The following is a 22,639-nucleotide window of genomic DNA, read 5'->3' on the forward strand; positions in this document are numbered from 1 at the left end:
CTCTTGATCCCGGGGGATCGTCACGTACCGGTGGGATCGTGAATATGTATGTAGATATGTACTCTACCTATGGATGTATAGATCGTATGCGTGTCTTCTGGCTCCCAGGTGAAGTTGGTGAAGTTCGAACAAGCCACGAGCGTCGAGCCATGACTAATGTAGGTAGATGTTCTACCACACACACTCTCTCCAGACTTCCAGTAGGAATTCGATAGGTACTCTATAGTTACTCTATCACTTCCTCCTCTGTTTCTTCTTCTTTCGCCCATCACACACATAGCCATCTCCTTCAAAGAAAGAAAAATGAGAAATAACTTGAAATCGAGAATCTCCGTGGCAGATGGTGAAAGTCCCGCGTGCAAGCAGCAAGTTCAGCAGTGATGTTCAGATTGCGATGGGCAAACGTGTCCAAATATTTTCTGCAGTTGCCATTGCTTCCCACGATTGATTTCCAGTTTTCGATCTCGCCACTCGTCACTTCATACGTACCTACGTGCACTGCAAGGGAATTCTTCACAGATTTTGGCCCCAGGTTACGGATACGATCGCTACAGACTTGGGGGGGAGAGAGCCAAAACCAAACCAGGTTCAAGTCCATCAGCATGCCAGAATATCCGTAATCCGTATTCTCCCCTTCCGCCCCCAACATGCTGTCAGTCGTCCCGACCTTATGGCTCCTTTTTTCGGCGAAACAGTAAGGCGATCTGTGCGCCCCTGAGACAGTCAGGCAGATGTGGGGATGGGGGAGGGAGGAGGGGGCACGATGTTGCCGCTGAAAAAATCTTCAGGAAATAAAATGAAAAATAAAATGGGAAAACGGGTGGAGTTGCGATAGCCATGAGATATCACTCGGGCGTTTCTTTTCTTTTTTTTCCAGCCACCAGTCTCACCGGCTGATGGATGGGGGATGGGGGATGGGCGGAGATACAAGGATACCTACCTACCTAGCTCACCGTCTCGGAACCTCGAATTGGGACTCACTACTACTGCTAGTACATAGGCCTGGGAAGTTGCGATGGGATATTTTGGGCCCTGATGATTCACGATCACTCTAGGTACCTTTACTAGGAGACATGCTCGTGCGCGCTGGGGAGCACTGGGGCAGCTTGCTTCCTTGCTGGATCGCAGCAGTCGGACCAGTGTAACCGTACACAACACCGTAATCGCTACTCTATCTCGGACGGACGAACTACTCAGTCACTGGTCCACATCGATCGGCCGCTCGCCGGTCGGCCCATTGACTAGGGAATAAGTAAGAAATATTATTGGCCAAGACTCTCGTGAGTGAGTGAACGAGAGAGAATGCGAGACAAAAAGCAAAAGGAAAAGGAAAAAAAGCAACTGGTCGAGACTCGAGAGGAAGACGAAATCGACAAGATACTCTTGCGCTGTCTACTTCTGGGGCGCAAAGGAACGAACGACCTGCTTCGGGATTAGCTAGGGCTGGAAATTGCTGGCCGGCGGCGGCGGCGGCGGAGGCGGAGGTTTAACCAAGCAACCAAGCAAGCTTGTGCTGTGCGACGCTTCCAGGTTGCTTGTTCAGACTGCATAGATGGAATATCTTCATAACTGCAATATGTACTGCTTGCTACTTGCCGCCTCGAGACCTCTCATAGCAAAACACCTACAAATACTACTACCTCCTAGTATGGCTGGGTATTCAAGGCTAACCCGCCGTGCGCAGTGCTGTGGTGCCCTCCATACATCGGCGCAACGGTTAGTTACGGTTGAGAATCTCTCACTTCCTCTTTCTACCGCTGCTGCTGCTGCCTGCCCAATGCCTGCACGGGCGCCGGTAGGAATTGGATGTACAATACATGTAGATATATCCACTGATCACGTCAAGAGTGAGGAGTGCGTATTTTATTTACGCACTGCCGCGCCGCACCGCGCCCGCAAGTTGCAACAGCTCATCGCTAATCCCCGGCAAAATAACGGGCAATCATACGTACTTTTAGGTAGTGAGTGACGCGCAATATGTAGATAGGCAGAACGGCTTCATCCGGGCGGCGGGGGCTCTTCCAAGTGCCTACCTCCTCCTCCCAAGTATAGCAACCCGATCCTCGGGGCTCTCGGCGTATATGCTCCCGCAATGTTTTTTGTCCGAGAGCGGCGTGCCCTCGTGATGAAAAAGATAATGTTGGTTCCTCCTCCTCCTTTACTCCCCCTCCCTCCCTTCCTCCTTCTCCTCCTCCACATCCACACCCTCCTCATCCCTCATTCCTCATCCTTCCCTTCCTCTTGACTTCTCGATAACGGATTCTTCACGCCATGCCAAATCGGGGGCGTGCTGAAACCAATGCGCCCTCCTGAGTCCTCAACCTCAAGTTCAGAACACTCCGCCTCGAAAGCGGATGTCCGCGTGTCTACATATCATATCAGCGTACACCTGCCCTGAAAGTGATCTCCAGCGTGGATTTGGGACGGTGCGATCGGAGTTTCCTTGCCACCGTAGGTACATACCTACACCGTCCACCGATCCACTCGGTTTTCCGCATCGTCAGCGACGACAGTGGCGGCCCGGTTCCACTCCGTCTGTCCCTGTCCCCCACTAAAAATGGTGGTCGTTCGCAGTCATGTATGTAGGTACATACACAGCATGGAAGGATAATGCCTGTGTCCGCAGCCGCGGCGGCACATGTACGAGGGATGAGACATATTGACACCACCACCACCGCACCACCACTACCACTACCACCACCACTACCATCATGCACGCACCGGGTATGGAGTGGCTGACGGGTATGGTTATGTACATACTCTATGTGCCTTCGTTATATTACTGATCCGGTGTGATGGTAGAGTATCCATCAAGCAATCCCGGGAGCGGGCAATGACACTGGCGGCGGACGTGATCCATGGCTGTGGAAACAGCATCAGCATGAGCTCGAGTTTCCACTGCTGGGTGGATTCTGGAGGTACCTAGAGTACGCGGAAAACGCGCGCGCGCGCTCGAAATAAAAATAACTGTGGTATGGATGGGAATCCATTATCCTACCCTTGAGTACCTACATACGGGACTGGACGGCGGAGTCTGGAGAGATCCAGCGGCCCTGGAGGGTGACGACATTCGGTACGGAATCCGCCTCCACTATCCTAACTCCGCACGCACGCATCCACCCTCCACCACATGGCCAATCCATCCACGTGTTGCCCGTTCAAATACAGGAATTACGGTTTACCCAGATCAACTACATCCTCGTTAGGGTAGATTGACTGTCGGGCCCGCGCAAAAAAGAAAACAAAAAGAAAGAAACAAGACATCCGTAACACGGAGGGAAGCACTGCAGTACTACACCGACCGTACTATAGGTAGTACATAGGACAACCCCACAAAAGCAAACACATTGTTAGCCGGATATCGATCTATACGGGACGGTATGATGTACACTACTCTACGATGTGTATGTATGTCCTCAGCTATGTATGTGTATTCCCCAGCAGCTGTGTAGCCTGGACCGACCGATGAATCGATGATAAGAAACTGGATATGCAGCGCTATAGTTAATAGTTTCAAAGGTGAGACATTCTTTCTGCAGTCGGCACTTGTTCTCTTGCATAACTGCATAAGGAAGGGAACCACATCCTTAGGTAGTTATGCAGAACGCACCACCATATCATGATATCCGTTTGGCTGGCTGGCTGGCTGGCTGCTGATGACGCCCGACGCCCGGCCCCCGACGCCTCCGCGCTCGCACCTCCTCTGAGTCCTCTCTCTATCTTTCTCGGAGTCTTCCTTCTCCGCCTTAACGGCCGATCGATAGAAACCGTCCTAGACTCTTAGTAAAATCTGAACATGATCCTCATCCTGAACCTGAACCTGAACCCGGACCCGCACCTGGACCTGGCTCAAGCGTTAGTTAGCCTTTCCGCTTCCCAGCCCCAGTCACAGCCCCAACCCCAGCCCCAGCCCCAGCGCAGTTGTTACGGCGCCGCGAGTGATACCACCCAAGTAACTACCACTACCAGACGGCACCCCCCGCCCCCTCCCCCTCCCCATCCCCCTTCCCCGCCTCGGGACCACCCACTAGATCCTGGCTCGTTGGATCCATCAGGCAGGCAGCTGTACTATAGTACCTACCATACATACCATACTATACATGCGCACGTACTCGTACATACAAACAGCTACCTACCTGCCTACCTACCTACCTACTACCAACCCGCAGCAAATTTCCCAGTCGTACCGTATGTACCGACTCAGCTCATGATCCCTCTCCGGGTATATATACCATGCAGATCGGGGGGTCGGGGAGGGGGGATGCATGCACTCAAGTCAAGTCAAGTCGAAGTCCAGTCATGTCGGAATCCTCCCAGTGAGTAAGTAAGTGAGTAAGGCTGACGCCCCGGAGGCCGAACCATGGACGGACGGTGGTTCCGTGGGTGGTTTGTACGATACCATGATGGTAGTTATAGCAGAGGAATTTATGATAGCGGAGGAACTTATACCTACTATACATACCTACACAGACCCCATTCCCTACGCCACACATGCGCACACCACTACCACTTCCAACAATACCAGTACATACCAGTACCACCTTCACCTCGGCCTCCACCTCCACCTCCGCCGTCGCCCTCCACACCCACCGTACGGTTGAGTCTCGACTGGCCGCGCGGGGGCTAAACGCGATCACAGATAAGCCAAGCACGCTTCGTCACTCGGTATCGGCAGCCGAAGCCGCGGGGCCGCCTGTAGGCTGCTGGGAAAGCAGAAAAGGAGGAGATGATTGATCGACAGGACCCATGGCTCACATCTCGGCCTGTCTCTCCGTTTTGCTCATAGATATATGTACATGTGTAGTCTCAAGAGTACATGTTTGTATGTATGAGACAACCTTCTTTCTCGCAATCTGATACAGGAATATGAATCCCAAACGTCGCGACTCGCCACCCCTTGCGACCCCGGGTAGGTCGATATAACCAAGTAGGGCCCAATATCTCCATGCAAACAGAAAGAAAGAAAGAAAGAAAGCCAGACGAAAACCCTACATACCAAGTAACTACTACCCCGCTCCCGGGGATACGTACGCATTCGGGCATATCGGCCGTGTTGGGTAAGCAACACCGGAACGCGGTGCAGGTTGTCACCATGATCACCGTTCCAGGTTGACCGCAGCTCGCCCGTTTGGTCGTTGTTGGTGGTACATACATATACTGATACGTCTCTTTCGTGTTGTGTGGTCCCGAGTCCCGACAGCAGTTGTATGTAGGTGCGGGGATACGAAACCTACATACTAGGTATACGGTATACCTTACCGTATGATCGTGCGGGGGTAGAGCGGGATGGGATCCTCCGCGACTACGGTGTGGCGATGGCGATGGCAGGTGTCGACTTTTCGGAAACTTCAAACTTGTGATGGTTGTAGATTTATGTTGGTTTGGCAGCCAGAGTAGATTATTACGAGGGATGTCCGAGTCATTGTGCTGACGGCAGACTGGCAGTTTTTTTGCTTCTGTCTGTACGAACGAAGGGCTCTCAGACTATCTAGGATACCGGTAGTGGTCCGGTGGCGTGTTATCCTGCTCATATTCCCATAGTAGAAACTATATACCATAGGCGCCATAAGAAAGAAAGGAGGAAGTAGTGAATAGGATTATGTACTCGTGTGGGCCAGCACTGAGCAAGCGCGCGCCGTTAATAAAGAAAGGATCTTGATTGGCGGCGGTCAGCAATCGCCATACCATAGGGACTCGGGACCGGAACCCCGGGTTCATCACCATCAACCACGGTCTTCCCTGTGCATCACTATGTAAGAGTCCGATTCTGGCGGCGTTCATCCTGGTTCGAGTGGTGGGATTCACCCGGTTGGTGGAAGAAACGGCGGTGAGAATCAATTGCGTTCGTCACGGAAGCCTTGCTAGCAAGTCACCGGGCCTCATTCGGATCGAACCACAATGTCAATGGCAATTCGGCCCAGCCGCCAAAAAAGGGGCCCCCATATGTAGGAAAGGTCTGACCGGCCGAAGCGGGAACATGGTAATTCTGGTCTAGCAGGGCTTTGCCACGATCTCCCAGGAAATCGAATGGTGGTTCGATTACTTTGCCGTCGTAAGCGATAGGTGTCGGAGATTCGGAGTACGCGTGTGGCTAACAGAGGACCAATAACCACACGAACAAGCATCGAAAGTATCAGACGGCAGCCGTTGAATCCCGATGTGATTCCGAGAACCGGCTTTTGTTCTGTCCAGAGGCACTATGGGCACCGTCGGCCGCGGCAATCCCCGCACCACCACCGTCGTCACCGCCATCACCATCACCCAAGAATTGTTCCAGCAAAGCCAACCGTCGGTATTCTGTACATACAACCCCCATTCCTTCTCCCTCTCCTTCCAAATCCACCCTATATCTTGTGCCCAGCACCGTGGAATGGCGAGAAAACACCACGCACACTCGCGTTCGCACTGAAAACAGGCTTCGTCACTCTGCGCAACTTCAGTCCCGACGAGTTCCGCAGCAGCTCCGCCTTAGCCAGCACCTGGTTGTGTTCCAGATTGCGTACGCAGATGACCTTCTCACGGCCGTTGACTATAGTAGGTACGCATATGTCTCAGTGTTCTGGCGGGGCGAGGCGGGGAGGGAGGTGGAGATATGGGGGACGTACTGTACTCGCCGCGGATGATCGGGTGCTTATGTGGCCGCGGCGACACGGTGATCTCGATCGCGGGGTTCGCCTTCGCAAAGGCCGGCAGGTGGTGCTTCAGGAAAGCGCTATTGGTCGGCCGCCGCCAATCTGTCAGTCAAGCTTCCTTCCTCCCCGCCAATTCTCTTTCCCGACACGGGGGGTGGGGGGGCTCACTTCATCCCGCGACTGCTACCCGCCCAGTCGCAGTAGTTGAACTCGAGACGTTTGCATTGGAGCACGAACGCGCCGACTCCGTTCTGCGATTTCGAGATGAGGCGTAGCGGTGTTACAGGCATCGTTGTGGTGTTCCGGGAGTGCGGAGGTCGAGCGGCGCGGCGGTGAGGTTACTTACTTCTTACGTGTGTGGGTGGGACTTTTTCGCGCTAGTTAATGGGTGCTGCTGCGGCTCTGCGGATGACGCTCTGCTATGGGCACGGTTACTCGGTCATGAAACTCACTCGAACGGATGGTTACGTGGGCACGCGAAAATTGGGAGTTTTGGAACTTGTATGACAGCCTACAGCGAATAGTAAATAGAGCTTCTCTATCAGTTCAGCGCTTCGTGAAGGCGCCATTGAATCCAGCAGAATTCGCGTTCGATCCGAGATCTCCCATTTGTGGAGTGGTGGTGCTTCTGGGACGGGTGTGTTTCGAGCTGTGTATATCTCGTTAAAGTGACATCTCCTCGCAGTGACTCGTGGAATAAAGTGTCCTGGTTGGATTGGAGCTGACTATCGCCGATGTCCCCGCCCTCGACCGCAGTTGACAGTTGACGAAGCTCACGGGCGGAGATTTATTAATTATCACACCGCGCTGAATGAAAACCTGCAAGCTGCTATTCAGAGAAGTGGCTTCAGATGTGTATTTGAAACGTAGATATGATCAGTGCAGGTAACAGCCCAGCCCATGGGCTTTTTGGGCTGTTGCCTGCACTGGATATGATACAGAGAATCACTCGGCTCTCACCCCATTCACAAGGTCGCAATTGGGCCTGTGTCTAGAGTACTCCCGCCCCGCATTCACCCTTCCGCCTCTTTCTTTTCCTCCCTTATATATCCGCTAGGCAGATCGAGTACAACGAACCCGTCCAATCAATTATCAATGTAGTTTTCTCGTCTTCCCGAGAATCTACCCAGCCGCAGCCGCAGCCGCCGTCTCGCCGTACAGGCACCCTGAGCTCCTGCGATGTATTTACCGGCCGATCATTTCGCTGGTGACGACATGGAAAGGCGCCGACGGAGATGGAGTCCACCACCCATCACCATCACCGAGGAAGCAGGCACCGGTGCCGATGGGATGGCGACGATAACCACCTACATACAGTATATCTACTCTAGCTATCTATAATCAAGATTCAAGAGAGCCTATGAACCACCAGCCATGGACGAGCCGTCGACTCCACATTTTCACCGTACCGTACCGCATCCTCGTAATGTAGAAATATTCAGTAGTAGTCTCCATCGCTTCCGGCTACAGACTTCCAGTCTTCCAGTCTTTGGCTTGCGGCCAGGATGCCCCAGCTAGTTACCCCTTCAGTCACTCCACGTGCAGCTTGCTTTGTCCAGCCACCACCATGGCACCATCTAGTGTTTCCGTTGCTTCCTACCTAGTCGCGGACTCGCCGTATATATCCACCCTTCGTCAAGAGTCTAGACTCAAGCAAAGACGGACCCGCAGCGGCACAGGAGATCGTACTCCATACCATCTCCTCCATACCACCGCCGAGGGTACGAGGGAACGAGGAGAAGTCTCCACCGAAGCCTGACGCCAACTTTCAGCTTTCCTTTTTGCTTCTAGGCTTCTAGGCTTCTCCATCGGTGCTCTGGGCGCCGTATGTACATACGAGGGGCGGATTGAAACGGGCTCCTCTTTGCGTCTGATAATTAGTGCCCTTTTTCTCTTTGTATGTATCCTAGGGGCGGTGCACTCTGCACTGTGCCCCAGATGCACTCTGCACCTGCGATTCTGCGAACAAGAACAAGAACTACCGCTTCACCCTTCCGACTTCGTCAGCGAGACAAGCCACATCTCTCATGGAGGGCGAGGGTCTGTCCGACTCTGCATCTATCTATTAGTACTAGTAGACGATAATGTGCTTTACTCCAGCTGCTCAAGCTGCTCGAGCTGCTCCATCTGCTTGGGCACCATGTATCACTCGACGAAAAACTCATGCATCCGTGCTTGTGAGGTTGATTTGGTTCTTTAGTTTGACCAAGATCTGTCTGGCCTCTGGACTCTGCTCTGGGAAAGCGAGGCATGTAACATGTTGATTGTTTCCCCCCGTCTCCGCAGAGCAAGCCTCAAGCAGCTGTGTCTGTGAGTGTTGGGCAGTGGGCACGGCACGGCGATTTGCAAGTTCGCAAAGGCAGATGTGACCGCAGATCCATCATCCCCTCAAGGCTCAAACTGGTAGGTAGGAAGCCCGTAGGCTATATACCATTATTACCATCAAGTATCCGCAACCATCTTCCCAAGTATCCGCAGCCATCATCCCAGGAGCAAGCAAGCAAGCACAAAGTTCAAGCGCATACCATTGCAACAAACCAGATATCACCTACAAACCCTACAAACCCTACAAACCCACCGCATCCCAAACTAAACCAGTTACCAAATCACAAGAACAAGCAGCAAGATCAAGCGGCCAGTAACAGCAAACGGCCGATCCGTCAAATCAAATCAAATCAAAGCAAAGCAAAGAAAAAACTAGCGCCTACACAATATCTCAAGCCAGCCCATTACAACGCCCTCCTCTTATTCCCCCTCCTCTCGCTCCCATCCTTCCCTGCATCGTCCACGCCCACATCCTCCTGCTCACCGCCCTCACGCTCCTCCAGCATCTCGTCCCACTCCCTAGCGCGTTTCCAATGCGTAGTGCCCGGCTTGACAAAGTCGCCCACGCGCTCACTCGCATCGGGCAAGGGCCTGCCGGGCAGGGCATGGGACATGATATCGCCATTGATGGACCTCAGGGACCAGGCAAAGACAGCGACCTGTCTGATGGAGTCCATAAAGTCCGTCTGTGCGGCGGCGGACGGCAGGGGTTTTGCCGGAGCCGCGGCGCGCGGGGGGAGCGCCCACGGCGCGGCCGAGACTAGTGGTCCCTCTGCGCGCGCCTTGCGCAGGATCACAACGAGGCCGTCCGAAGTGCAGGAGACGACCGCTTCGACTTCTGTAGTTTCGTTTGCGACGGGGGCGGGGGGCGCGGGTGGCGCGGGGCCGGCAGAGCCAGAGATGGACGATTGCGGGGTCGAGCCGCGGCGGCTTTCGAGCGAGCCGTCTTCGCTACCCTCGCCCTCGCTGGTTCCCTGGTCGGAGCCGGAGCTGGGGCCTTCGCGGACGTCGTCTCCCTCGTCGTCGTCGTCGTCGGGGGCAGGGGTGGCGCCGTCCTCCTCGTCCTCGCCTTCCTCGCCGTCACGTCGACGCGGGTCCCGCCAGCGGAAGCGGAGGTACGCGATCGAGTCGTTTTCCTTCGCGCGCTCGACGGCGTCGATGCAGTCGACGAGGCAGTCCTCGGCAATACAGTGGTAGAAGCTCCGTCCGACGGCATCTTCCGCCTGGATGCCCAGGAGCTCGCCGAGTGCGTGCGTCGCATACATGATGCTCAATGTGCGGGTAAAGCGGTTCAGGATCAGTGCGGCGCGCGGCTCGTGATCGTTCACTGACTGCCCCGGTGGCCGTCGGGGTGTCGTGAATTTCGGCGATAGGTGCGCTAACATCTGATATCTAGGATCCCGCTCGGGTGTGGAGAAGGCGCGGCGGATGGCAGGGGCGACAGCAGCACGGCCTATATTCGTCCCCACATCAGCTATCGCTCGGTAGTGGGGTGGAATGCGTGGAGGGGGGCAGAGGCCATACCCTGGCTTTTTTCAGTGTACCTGTACAGGGACGTACAAGCCACAATAACAGAGTAGACGACGGTGAAGACGCATTCGCAGCGGACGTAGACGCCATCGGTCCGTTTCAAATTGCAGTAGGAAAGCATTGCGGCGCGGTCAAGGTGCACTCCGCGGCCGTGAACGGCCTTGGCGAACGGCGTTTCGTCCGGGTGGAAGTATTCGAAGCAAGACTTGCCAACTACCTCTCGTGGCTGGTAGCCGAGTACGTCGCCGATTGAGTCGGAGGCGTAGAGCACCCGCGCGTCTGGCATACCCCGTCTAGGTCAGCTCGCCCACCTACACATGATTACGGACGGCCCAAGGGATAGACGGGTGGATGGAAGGTACCGGGCGTCAGGTCGTGCATCGTGATGAAGGTGATATCCATGGTGGCGACGGCGGTGGCGGCGGAGGACGGAGCTGTGGTGTGGAGAAGGTGAATAGAGTGGATGTGGGGAAAGGTATAGGTACGGGGAAGGGATGGATCGTAGTCTCGGTGGCAACTAGCGGCCGTTGCAAGCTACAGATGTCAGTGGGGACGGTCCCGAACACCCTCTTTATATAACGGCCCCAGCTGGTGAAACTGGAACGTTTAGCTCAAGCCTTTTCGAGCAGGGATGCGAGGCAAGACGTGGGGAAGGACGAGGATCTATGCAGGATGTCTGTAGCGCACCTACATGGGATTGAGGAAGAAGCTCGCAAGAAAAAGAGGGTGAGGAGAGGATGGAAGGGAGCCGGTGATGGCGATCTAGGTAGGTAGGTGAGTAAGTACCAACCTGTGGAGGTATTTAGGCAGGAAGCCGGGAGCCCCGGGAGAGGATATGATCTGTAGAGTATGGTTTGGCCGTAGGATAGAGTGCCTAAGGTAGGTATGTGCAATTGATGGCCGCCTTTCACCACACACACACAACGTTCACCAGCAGCGAACCAAGCAATCCCAGTGGATGGTATGTGGAGTACTCTACAGTAGGTACATCCACTTCACTTCGGGGATTATTGGGAGCCGCGTCTGTCTCTTCAACTATCATGAATGCTGCCTGTTTTCCCGCATGTGCAGGTGCAAAAGAGGGCGGCGACGCAGGGAGAGCAATTCAATTGTGCGTTTCCTTCGGTTCCGTCCTCCAGTGAGCAAGTATGTAACTTGGCTCGCTGCGGCCGGCGATAGGGATGGGTGTATTTAAGTCAGCACTCTGAGTCTCCGACTCTCAGACGATGGCGGGGGAGTGGAAGTGGGAGCTTGCGGACATGCGGCAGGTAAGAAGTAAGCACTCGACTCGGTTCTGTCCGTTTTTTCCCCTTCCTTTCGACGGCCGAGCAAAAACAGGAACGTTCCCACTTCTCGTTTCGTGCGCACCACTCCAGCACTGATATCGCAGTGCCCTTGGACGAGAAGAAGTGGTAGACGGATGGAAAGAGTCAATTAGATACTACAACTACTACTATAACCAACAAGTACAGAGCTCAAAGCACAAAGCACACGCCCGTCCATCCGTCTGCCTGTCCTCCCATCTGCTATGCATAGCTGCATGTGCATAAGAAGTCTGTACTCACTCGATCATTGACGTGAGGACGCCTCTGCTGCCGCCGTCGTCGTTATGTGGGCATCCTGTTGTTCCTTCTCTTTGAATCTTTGATATGTCTAAGGCTGTCAGTACAGCACTGAGAGTCTGAGCCCGAGACACCACCAAGCACAGTAATCTCGTGAACCCGAGTGTCTCTGATTTCCGAGGGTTTCTATGAAGCCGACTGGCTGCGTACATGCGTGTAGGCGCCAACATCGCCATGTCGTCGGGATAAGCTACTAGTTATAGTACATAGTGGAGAGCGGGCCCGCAATCATGGCGCCTACACACTGTTCCTACATACTTACTCTACCTCCACGGCTCTAACCGGATGCACGACAATGCACAGTCACTCGCGGAGGAAAGTTCCAGCTGGCCCCGTAGGCCGTGGGTCGTGGGATCCACGCCGAGAAGTCGGTGATATCGATGATCTTTCTTTCTTGTCCGCTGCGTGATAGTTATCCTCCAACGTTTGCAGCAATTGTGGGGGGACGTTTGCAGCAGTGCCCTAGCCACACGGAAGGCCCAAGGGGGGATCACAGTTAACGTTTGCAGGAAGTCATGGACGTCATCGTGGTGTTGTTCACGGGAGTAGGTACCTGGTAGAGTACTGTGTGTACGGGTGTACCACAAATAATCCCTAACGAAGATGGCGGAGGAGGATCAATCATCAATGCATGCGGTGATGAGTGCGGGTGGCCATTGGTCGAAGATAGGCCATGAAATGTCCCTTACCTATCCCATCGCTTTGTCAGGATTTGAAGGAGGAGGGGGGACACTGATGCTTGATCGATCACTCGATCACTTGCTTCTATGTACTCTATGTAGGCTCTGGCCTGGGTGGCCAAGAGGAGAATTAGTCATGTTTACTACAGACTACAGTTGAGCAGCGAGCTTGTGGTCGTGGGCTCAGTGGCTGTATGCATGTCCTAGGGTAGGGGCCTGCTTCAGGGAAGACATGTATGTAGGAATATGTACGTTCTATTTCCGTTTCCATTTCCACTGCAATGGCCACTGGCTGGATCGCCGAACAGCTCGCAATTCCTGGCTGCAACATTGGGTTTGACGTTGCGGATTTCACTTGGCTCGGGGCTGGCAGTCATTGGATCATATATCACTCTCATGCTGTGGATGTTTTGATTGTTGATGTCATTTTTTTATCGATTTCATCCATCCATCCATCCATCCTCGAGAGCTGTAGCGGCGTAGGCACGGTACGGTATTCAACCGTCTAAACGGCTACCTAGAGGATTCTGCCTCGCCATTTGCTGCCTCATTCTCTCTCTCGGTCTGCTGCAGCCTGCAGAATTTATTTGCTTTTCTCACGGTCGATCTTCGATTTGGTACTCTACCGTCGGCTATGGCTTGACTGGTCGAGACTCGTGGACCGGGTTGCGAGAGATACAGAAAAGAAGAACGAACGAACGAGAATGGCCAAGGCTAAACGTCGGGTCGATGTCGCTGGAACTGAACATAAACCCTAGTCACACATATGCGGGAGGGGAGGGGAGGGGTGAAGGGAGGGTTGGAAAACCAGCCAGCAGCTCGGCGGGGTGCACTGGCGGTCGACATTGGACAATCCCACCAGCACCGCTCCGCTGGACACTGAGTCGGTATAGACGTAGTTATGGACAGTGGTACATTCTGTGATGACTCTGCCATGGGTAGCCTGTAGGTAGTCAATAAATCCAATGACTCGAGTCAATGGAGTCAATGGAGGCTACCGTAGGTTATGTCAACCCACCCTGCCCAGAAGCCCAAAAGCCCATACATACCTCCTACCCATCGTCGTTCAGAGTTCTTGACAATGTCCGAAACCCCGCGGATAATCCTCCTACGGCATCTACCTACCCACCCACATACTTCCTACCTACTCCATCAACCAGGAAATCCCGCGGCAAAGGCCGACATCCTGCCGATCCATCATCCTTCGAGTTCTAACTTCTTGCATTAGTTTGGCGGGCATGCAGATAGGCACATATGAGGTAGATACCTGCAGTTGAATGTTTGTGGAGAGGAGGGGGATTTCCAACGAAGACTCAAGAGCAATTCCACTTTGAGGCTATTTACGCGTAGACTGTAGGCTGAACTTCGAACTTTGAACTTTGAAGACGTCAGTTACTAGTCCCCACGGGCCATGGCCAACTATCTAACCGGATGGGGCGGTGGTCGAGTATTCAGAGTATCTGGAGTATATAGAGTACGGTATGTACGGTATGTAGACTCGAGAGTGGGATGGCGACTCGGCGAGATGCGCCTGCGAACTGACTAGGTGCTGAAGACTTGCAGACTTGCAGGAATCACGGGCGTGGAGACACCTCCGTAACTCCGTTTCGACGATCAGCTACCTAGCTCCCTGACGACACAGTAGTTAACTATCTCGGAATTCCCAAGGTAGCGGAGAATTTGAGCGAAGCTTATGGAGCACGAATAGGAGTTAGTAGTTGCTGGGAACTGCTATCTGTACCATCTTCCTGCTGCTGTAGCTGTAGAAAGAGAACACTGCTGAGGTTAGAGCTCGTCGGACAAGCCACAGCATGTCGGGTGAGCCACAGGTGTTGAAGCGGAGTAACTAGATATAGTTTAGTGTCGACTCTAGTTTTGACTCGAAGCTCGAAGCGGTAGCGCGGGGCCATGTCGCGTTGGTAGCCCGTACAGGGAAACAGTCAACATGCAACCGCAGCGATGCTGCACTTCAGCAACCAACATCCAGTTGCACATCACATCGAATTGCCAACTGCTCCCCGTTCACCCCCAGCAGCGCAGCTCACAAATACCAACAGATCCCAGAAAGTGGTCCTACAAAAGAAGGAAAAGAAAAACATCGGACCGCATCCAATTCCCTTCCAACAGCTACTCCCGAGTTCTGCACTCTCGTTACCGGCCCTGCAGCTCGACTGCAGCTCCCCGCAATCAACCAACCCACTCAGAGTCCACAGAAGCCATCGGAGGACTCTCCGGTACATACATAAGTCTACTGAGAACTTGCGCACACAGCAGCACCAGTCGTCCCCCTCTCCCCCTCCCCCACCTTCTATATCGAAACCGGATGCAGTCTACTCAAGACGTCGAAGCCTGGAAGTTCCCAGCTATCAAGACCATTGTGAGCGTTGCCACAACTCCAAAGGTTTGTAAACCTGCCGGCAACCTCCTTCTGTTGTCTGGCACACACCTACGCGTGTTATCTTCTCCCCTCTCCACGAACATGCAGCTGACCGTTAATCCAGACATTCAAAGCCACCCAGACGCAGGAGGAAAGTGTGTATCCTCAACCGCAGCCTTGCGTTGCCCCCTCCCACTTCCCGGACGCATGCAAATTCAACATCTGCATCGACCGATTGCCCGCTCCCCCGCCCCCTCGAACGTCGCTTTCGTTCTTTCAATGCTCATTAGTGGTCCTCTGTCTACACAGGAATCTACTATGGCGTATACTTCTATCCCTACACCAGACCAGGGGACGATCCCGTATTCGCGGTCGTCGGCGGCACAGAGGTATCCTTCCCCCCTCCATCTTTCTATTCATCACATTTTCTCTATTCAGGTACTCATTGAGCGGTCAAGTCCCGATGTTTCTGACATTTGCATTTCGCTGTCACGTAGGTGTTGATCATTCGCCCGAATGATATGAACGGCTTCGAGATAATAATGGCTTTTCAAGACGATGTGGTAGCTACACCTGGCCGAGTACTTGAATTCACAAACTAGAATCGCTTTACTAACCCCGGGTGATTTTGATATGTACCAGAGCAACCTACTACACCCCCACCCCCTGTCGGCTGAGGGCTCCCTGCTGAGCTAATGTTAGGGATTCGGCGGCGGCGGTGGACTCAGTGCTGGGTGCTGGACTGTAGACAAGCATACGGGTGCCCCATTATTGGCCGTTGGCGGCTCGGGATCCGTCGTCAAGATTCTCGATATTTGGCAGGGTGAATGTGTCCAGGTGAGTCCGCATTCGGGCTGTTTTTGGTGGAGTTTGGTGTGACAATAGATACTGATCTGGGTTTGAACAGACATTGACCGGACACGGTGAGGTTAGTTGGTGTACCAAAGTGGTGTATACGGCGAGATGCTGAATCTCGCTGCAGGAACTTATGGACCTCGTGACGTCCCCTATTGACCAAAGCATCATCGTTACCACCGGTGCTGACACGACCATCAGATTTTGGTCGTTGGATCCGGCGCATCAGAAGCAGCCATGCTCCATAATATGTGCCGGCGAAGACCATCGGGAAACGGTCCTCACGATAGTCAGTACCGAGTGTCCGTGGTGGGAGGCATGAGGTCAGAGGCACTCGACTGACTGCTGGGAAAAGGCGTTCCACCACACAGGTCGTTACCTTCTTTCCGGAGGCATGGATCACTCTGTAAATCTGGTAGGCCGCTCGAGATCTGCCACTACATGATATCGATCCAGCCTCCGCTAACCTTTCACCCAGTGGGTAATACCGGAGGATGCAGGTGAGATGGCCGGGACCGACAAGCCCAAGCGGATAATGTACCCGCACTTCTCGACTGCCATGATCCACACCAACTACGTCGACTGGTATGCACTTCCCCCTGCCACACATCCCGTTCCGTCAACAGGGTTGGAGCGATCACCCCACACTGCACACACGTCCCTCTAACCTCCGGTGGCTGCAGTGTCGCGTTCCACGGCGACTACATCCTCTCTCGCGCCGCTGACGAGAACATCATCGTCCTCTGGGCGATCCAAAACTTCAGTTCTAAGGACCCACCTCCCGGGCCCGAGCTCGCGCCCACCACGCACGAGTACCGCGACACGCGCTCCGCCTTCGGCGGCAGCTTCGAGCGGCTCCTGCAGTTCCAAGCTAACGACACGATCCCGTTCTACATGCACTTCAACCTGTTCGCCTCGCCCGGGCACCACCCGCTGCTCGCCATGGGCGCCACCACCGGCCGCGTCTACCTCTGGGACCTCTACATGATCGAGCAGTACGGCCGCGGCGCCGGCATCGGCGACGACGTTGCCTCCTCTGTCCCCCCCGCTCGTGAATCTAGCTGCAGCGTTACGCCGGGCGCGGGAACTCCTGCCCCTGGCAAGGTCCATGTCAAGAGAGACGATATCAGTGAGCTCTTTGGAAAGGTCCGCCCGCATGCTACCCTTGAGTTTAAGCAGGCAAAGGGCGGCGTTAGACACATTGCTTTCTCGAACGATGGGAGGTACATGGTGGCCGTGGGACATATGAGCCAGATCAATATTTGTAAGAGGTGGTAGCCTAGTAGGGTGTGGCTTAGGGTGGGGTCGGGAGGTACATTATGCAGTTTGATTCTTCTTGACAATACCAATACAAAAAGTCTCTACTATCTGGTGTAGGGGATAAGAGGTGCATACATTCTATATAGGCGTGTGTAGATGAGCCAACACGAGACCCCATAGTTATTAGGATGACAATGAAGCGCTAAAAACATAATCCTATCTATTTAGCAGAGCCCAATCAAGACAAAACTCGTAACCCCCCGCGAGCAGACAGGCGATACTCGAGTGATATATTGTGACTTCGATCAGATGGAGAAAGTTGTACGTATCGTCCGGCCTCCTCTGCCTCTTCTATCCCTAGAGGCTAGGTACACGGGCCGAATACAAGTGTAGGTGGGAACATCCGCCACAACCACCACGGCTGCCACCACCTACCCATCTTGTCCGTTTATGGAGGCGACTCCAGAGCTGAGAGATGTAGGTAGTAGGCATTGTGTGTGTGTTGCATACTAGGCGGGTAGGTTGGAAGCTGTTATCGACATCCCCCAACCCCCCATGTTGTACATTTATCGAGGCAACGCAGATGCAGGTAGTAAGCATTGTGTGTGTTATGTTGATGGGTAGTTACAGTGGATTGTAGGCGGTTCAGTTGTGTTCTGGTTCTGCGGGTTTTGCGGGTTCTGGGGATTGCGGATTCTGCGGTTTCCGGCCCGGCTGGCGGATTTTCGAGTTGGAAGTTGTTGCAGTGCCAGTGGTGCAGTTTTCTCATGATCTTGGAGCCGGGCACGAAGTTGAAACGTGAGCTGAGCCGTCGAGTTGTTTGACTTTTGAACTGGGCAGGTTCGCTGAGTCTTGGGTCTGAAGCTGAGTCAATTGCTGGTGTTGGCTCAGTGCAGGTGGTGAAGTTAGAGCAGTTTGCTCACGATCTTTGAGACTTTGGACCCCGTTGGAACTTGAGTGGTCAAGCTGTTTGACTCTGCTCTGGTAGGTTCGCAGACCTAGGATCTCGAGTCTTGAGTCTTGAGTCTTGAGTGACGAGTCTGGAATCTGGATGTGGTCAACTGCAGCTGGGTCATTTGGTGCAGTGCAGCGCCGTTTCGGCCTGAAGCTGATTGTCCCAGTTCCAAGTTCCAACAGTAGTCTGCTGGGATTCTGACCCTTTCGCGCATCGTGGGTCGGACCCGGTGGTATAGTGTCGATGGTATACTAGGTAGGCAGTGTAATCTTCGAAGTCCGCACCACTAAATACCCACCACCAAACCTAACGCTCCGGTAGTGCAGAGTGTCAAGATTAGACGTCCGGAAGGCTTTTGACTTTGCACTGGGCAGTGGGCAGGTTCGCTGATCTGGTGTCTCGAGTCTTAAGTCTTGAGTCTTGAGTGACGAGTCTGGATGTGGTTAACTGCAGCTGGCTCATTTGGTGCAGTGCAGCGCCGTTTCGGCCTGAAGCTGATTGTCCCAGTTCCAAGTTCCAACTGTAGTCTGCTGGGCCTCTGATCCTTTCGCGCATCGTGGGTCGGTGGTGTAGATTCGATGGTATACTATAGGTAGGCAGTGTAATCTTCGAGGTCCGCGGCGCTAGATACCCACCAAACCTAACGCTCCTGCAGTGCAGAGTGTCAAGATTAGACTTCCGGAAGGCTCTATGTAGAAGATCCACGATCCGGAAGGTTCCACCTGATGACGCGGACGCGGACCGTGCTCGTCTCACTCTTCAGAAGCCGAAGGATTTGAGTATCTCCTGCGTAAGAGTACTCTGCCTTGGACAAGACGAACGTGTATATAGAGGGCCGAGCTGGCCCGACGAGAAGTAGATAATCGGCCGAACATTGTCTGTCTATCTATCCATTCCTATCTCTATCCTCCATATTCTTGACACAGAGAACGACGCTTGGTCCCGACTCCCGCCCGGAGCACTGTAAAACTGTCTAGAGTGGACGTAAACCCCGTGGTGTGTGTGCATGCTGGTTGGTGGGATAAGGCAGTCACTGTCTTAAGGCGCAGATGGGTACTGGTTACGACCTAGGTCCCAGGTAGTGAAGCGGGATTGATTGTGGTTGAAGGTGATCGAGATGTATGATATATGCCGCCAAGGGTTGAGCTGGTGGCTGTATCTGTCGTTGTATCTGTGGTTATATTTGTAGTTGTACTTGTATCTGTGTTCGTAGTTGTAGTTGTATTTGTGGTTATATTTGTGTTCGTGGTTTTGGTTGTGTTGTGTTGTGTGAAGGAGGGAAAGAAGGGATCGGAGAAGGGGGGGTACATATACAATTGGGGCTGTGACATGGAATCTTCTGGAGTCGTCTATTAGACTTACTTGCTTGCTACATATGCTGAGAGACCCACGGGTAGGTGGTCCACGTCGTCTTCTAGGGCAAAGAGCTCACTGGAAGCCGCCGGTCTAACAGCGGCTTCCAGGCTGCGATGTGGTGGATAGGTCTCCGCCTGCCCTACGACTGCCCAGTTTGAGTGACATATTGTTGTCTCGGACCCACTTTGCAGATAATGAGTCACACAATCAATTAGTTGTTAATTAGCGAGTGACATCTCATGTTCCAACCTGTAATTTTGATGGTACAAGAGAAAAACCGCAAATCCCAGAAAGCGACAAACCAAGTACTCCATGCCCCAACAATGAGTGACGAACCAGTGACCTACTCGTCATCATCATCCACAGATACGACGGTCTCCCTCCTGCTCTTTTTCCTTCTCGCCCCGCCCCGCTCATTCTTGACTTTTGAACGCGTCGGCTGTTCGTCCTCCTCCTCCTCCTCTTCCTCTTCGTCGGCACCACGATTATCCCTCGCAATATCCCTCTCGCGCTTCCGCCTCTCCTCAGTCGCGCGATGCCTCGCCAGCTTCATCATGATGAACTTATTCGGCTCCAGGTCCCTGCGGGCAAAGTTCTGACTGCAGCCATTCGCGGGACAAGTCATATTCGCATGATTCCCTAGCAGCTGGATGATCGCATCTTTCTCGAACGTATGGCCACATTTCGGGGCGCGCACAGGATCCGTAAACTCCCGCTGCGTGAGCGGACACTTGTAGCTCTCGGTTTGCCGCGCGATCTGGAGATCGTCCTCGTCCTCGTCCTCGTCCTCGTCGTCCGCGGCGCCGACACGGAACCACTCTCTCGCCGACTGCGGGGGGATATCCGGGTTGCGGGCGTCCCAGTACGTCCGCCGGAACAGCTCGTAGTCCTTGTGGTTGGCGTACTTCTCGAACTCAGACAGGGCCTCCCAGCGCTCGCGGCGCGCCTTGACCCCGTCCGAGAACCGTCCCCACACGCCCTCCTCAACGCGCACAACCGTGAGCTCCCCCGCCGGCGGCGGCGTCACCTCTCGCGCCCGTATCTCCTCTTCCTCGACAATCTGCACGATCACGTCCTTGCAGTCCGTCACGCTGCGGCGGTAGTCGACGAGCCGCTTCGCACTGCTGTCGAGCCCCTCCAGGAGCTGCACCATCGAATCCTTCTCCTCGCCGACGGCGAAGAGGCTGCGCTGTCCGAGATCGCTGGCTGACGACGCGAGGAGCACTCGTGCCCGCCGGAGGAGCTCACTGTCTTTCTTCGTGTTCTCGAGGAAGTCTTGTGTCAGCTGTGGAATGGCGCGAGGGTGCAGCGGGAGGATTGGCGGTTCGTAGGCGGGGAGCCGCGATTGGCTTTGACTGGGCGGGGATTCGGAGCGTCTATAGGTATAACGCGACATGGTGATGGTGGGGGAGGCTGTTGTGGTGAAGGTGGTAGTAGTGGTAGTGGTGGTGGTGGTGGTGGTGGGATAGTTATGGTGGGGCGGCGCAGATATCACCGAGCGTAACGAGCACCAGTAACTTTATCACGATGCTCGCGGCCTCGCCCAAACCGCGTCTGCGGCTCCATCAAACCCAGCAGTATTCAACGCGTCGCGTCAGCCAGCCGGTAACCTCCGTCCTCCACCTTCCGCAACAATGAGCAGTACACCGACACGCACGCCAACATCCACCCCACCACGTGTGTCCCCTCCCCCGTCGCTCCCCCTCCCTACCCCCCTCCGACCACAAGCCGCGCTAACCCCCCAGACCGCCTGCAAACCATCTCCCTCACGCAAGCGCTCTCGCAGCAATCCTCGCAGCACACGCGGCTGTCCACGGGGTCTCACGCGGTCGACTCGCTTTTGCACGGGGGGCTTCCGCGCGCACAAGTGACAGAGATTTGCGGGCCGCCTGGGTCGGGGAAGACGCAATTCCTGCTATCACTGCTGACACAATTCCTGCCGTCAAGCGCGCAGACAGCACAGACAGCGGTATGGATATCGTGCACGACTTCGCCGGCGCAGCTGCCGGAGGGAGGGGGGCGGGTACGACACTTTGTGGCGCCGACGCTGGCGCACCTGCTCGCGCTGCTGCCGCGGGTGGCCGCCATGGACGGCGTGGGCTGTGTGCTCGTCGACGACGTGTCGGATCCGTTTACCACCGCGTTTCCGCCGGGCCTGGGCGGTGAGGCGAAGCGCCGCCCCGCGCTGCTGACCGCGGTCATGGCGGAGCTGGGGAGGATCGCCGCGACGAAACATGCGGTTGTCGCTGTCGCTGTGCAGATGGGCACGAGAGTTGTGAGGGGTGTGGGTGGTGTCCTGCAGAGCTCGCTGGGGGCTGCGCAGTGGACTGGTGGGCTTGCGGTGAGGATGGTGGTGCTTAGGACTGGGGATGGTGGGCGGGAGGTCAGGGTGCTGAAGATGGGGGGGAGGGAGGCGGGGGAGGAGGGGCTGGCCAGGGCGAGGGTGGAGGTGGGCGGGGATGGGTGGGCGGATGTGGAGGGCTGGCAGGAGGAGGAGGAGGACGGGATGGAGGCCCTTAGGGAGGCCGAGTCACAGCAGTCCCAGAGACCGAAGGTGTCGCTCCGGCTCACGCCGAAGAAGGCACCGCCGCTACCGCCGTCTACGTCCACAGGGAAACGGAAACGGTCGGAGACGGGCATTGCGGCAGGGGTGATACCTGATAGCGATGACGAGGGCGACGATACAGAGCTCGAGGAGGGCGTGGGGGAAGACGAGTTTGGCTGGGGCGACGATGGGATATTTGAGATTGGGGAGAAAGGGATTCAGGAGGCGGCGGAGTTAGAGCCTGCGGGAGAGGGCGAGGCGGCAGAGTCTGGCGGGTTCGAGACCGCTGCTGCTGATGATGGTGATGCTGATGAACATCCTGATGGAGTAGAGGATACTACTGGCTCTCCATCGCCAGTGGTCATACGGAACGACGATACTACGTGATACCACGGGTTGTATTTTGCATATTATTCTCCTGCCGACATCTTGAGCTGGTAGTAACTTTTAATCCATCGAGTTATCCACAACAGAGTAAAGAGCCGAGTGCTCTGATGTGTCC

General features: G+C 54.7%; 6 protein-coding genes across 6 annotated transcripts; 2 read left to right on the forward strand and 4 right to left on the reverse strand.

The window, feature by feature from the left end:
- Positions 1-6,344: 6,344 nt before the first annotated feature.
- Positions 6,345-6,922, reverse strand: BZA05DRAFT_342541 (thioredoxin-like protein; the record flags this gene model as incomplete). Its single annotated transcript, XM_051481033.1, has 3 exons — positions 6,345-6,529; positions 6,606-6,712; positions 6,801-6,922. 3 exons carry the CDS (start codon positions 6,920-6,922, stop codon positions 6,345-6,347), a joined length of 414 nt encoding a protein of 137 aa, XP_051336331.1.
- A 2,266-nt stretch (positions 6,923-9,188) lies between these two features.
- On the reverse strand, positions 9,189-10,915 carry BZA05DRAFT_148892 (uncharacterized protein). Its single transcript, XM_051478984.1, has 2 exons — positions 10,482-10,915; positions 9,189-10,410 (listed from the first exon to the last, which is right to left on the reverse strand). Exons 1-2 carry the CDS (start codon positions 10,771-10,773, stop codon positions 9,362-9,364), a joined length of 1,341 nt encoding a protein of 446 aa, XP_051336332.1. The 5' UTR covers positions 10,774-10,915; the 3' UTR covers positions 9,189-9,361.
- A 1,077-nt stretch (positions 10,916-11,992) lies between these two features.
- On the reverse strand, positions 11,993-12,347 carry BZA05DRAFT_408299 (uncharacterized protein). Its single transcript, XM_051484692.1, has one exon. It carries the CDS (start codon positions 12,283-12,285, stop codon positions 12,049-12,051), a length of 237 nt encoding a protein of 78 aa, XP_051336333.1. The 5' UTR covers positions 12,286-12,347; the 3' UTR covers positions 11,993-12,048.
- A 2,409-nt stretch (positions 12,348-14,756) lies between these two features.
- BZA05DRAFT_408313 (WD40-repeat-containing domain protein) lies at positions 14,757-17,409 on the forward strand. The gene is made up of 10 exons (XM_051484693.1): positions 14,757-15,190; positions 15,291-15,321; positions 15,476-15,555; positions 15,664-15,726; positions 15,869-16,003; positions 16,074-16,094; positions 16,149-16,310; positions 16,377-16,436; positions 16,500-16,606; positions 16,705-17,409. The coding sequence occupies exons 1-10, from the start codon at positions 15,113-15,115 to the stop codon at positions 17,297-17,299; spliced, it is 1,332 nt and encodes a 443-aa protein (XP_051336334.1). The 5' UTR covers positions 14,757-15,112; the 3' UTR covers positions 17,300-17,409.
- Positions 17,410-19,836: 2,427 nt separating this feature from the next.
- On the reverse strand, positions 19,837-21,104 carry BZA05DRAFT_408328 (zinc-finger of the MIZ type in Nse subunit-domain-containing protein). The gene has a single exon (XM_051484694.1). The coding sequence runs from the start codon at positions 20,986-20,988 to the stop codon at positions 19,936-19,938; it is 1,053 nt and encodes a 350-aa protein (XP_051336335.1). The 5' UTR covers positions 20,989-21,104; the 3' UTR covers positions 19,837-19,935.
- A 122-nt stretch (positions 21,105-21,226) lies between these two features.
- On the forward strand, positions 21,227-22,524 carry BZA05DRAFT_447962 (P-loop containing nucleoside triphosphate hydrolase protein; the record flags this gene model as incomplete). The annotated part of the gene is made up of 2 exons (XM_051487210.1): positions 21,227-21,269; positions 21,338-22,524. 2 exons carry the CDS (start codon positions 21,227-21,229, stop codon positions 22,522-22,524), a joined length of 1,230 nt encoding a protein of 409 aa, XP_051336336.1.
- Positions 22,525-22,639: the final 115 nt, after the last annotated feature.

The sequence above is a fragment of the Tricharina praecox genome, assembly GCF_024521635.1.
Source record: "Tricharina praecox strain CBS 144465 chromosome Unknown BZA05scaffold_27, whole genome shotgun sequence".
Classification (NCBI taxonomy): Eukaryota; Fungi; Ascomycota; class Pezizomycetes; order Pezizales; family Pyronemataceae; genus Tricharina; species Tricharina praecox.

What these genes read in the sequence shown, in the direction of transcription:
- BZA05DRAFT_148892 (XM_051478984.1), bottom strand. Translation starts at nt 10,773, where the DNA reads ATGCCAGACGCGCGGGTGCTCTACGCCTCCGACTCAATCGGCGACGTA. An exon ending in GTACACTGAAAAAAGCCAGG is followed by an intron (nt 10,411 to 10,481) that starts GTATGGCCTCTG and finishes GGACGAATATAG; the next exon opens with GCCGTGCTGCTGTCGCCCCT.
- BZA05DRAFT_408299 (XM_051484692.1), bottom strand. Translation starts at nt 12,285, where the DNA reads ATGGCGATGTTGGCGCCTACACGCATGTACGCAGCCAGTCGGCTTCAT.
- BZA05DRAFT_408313 (XM_051484693.1), top strand. Translation starts at nt 15,113, where the DNA reads ATGCAGTCTACTCAAGACGTCGAAGCCTGGAAGTTCCCAGCTATCAAG. An exon ending in CGGTCGTCGGCGGCACAGAG is followed by an intron (nt 15,556 to 15,663) that starts GTATCCTTCCCC and finishes GCTGTCACGTAG; the next exon opens with GTGTTGATCATTCGCCCGAA. An exon ending in GGCAGGGTGAATGTGTCCAG is followed by an intron (nt 16,004 to 16,073) that starts GTGAGTCCGCAT and finishes GGGTTTGAACAG; the next exon opens with ACATTGACCGGACACGGTGA.
- BZA05DRAFT_408328 (XM_051484694.1), bottom strand. Translation starts at nt 20,988, where the DNA reads ATGTCGCGTTATACCTATAGACGCTCCGAATCCCCGCCCAGTCAAAGC.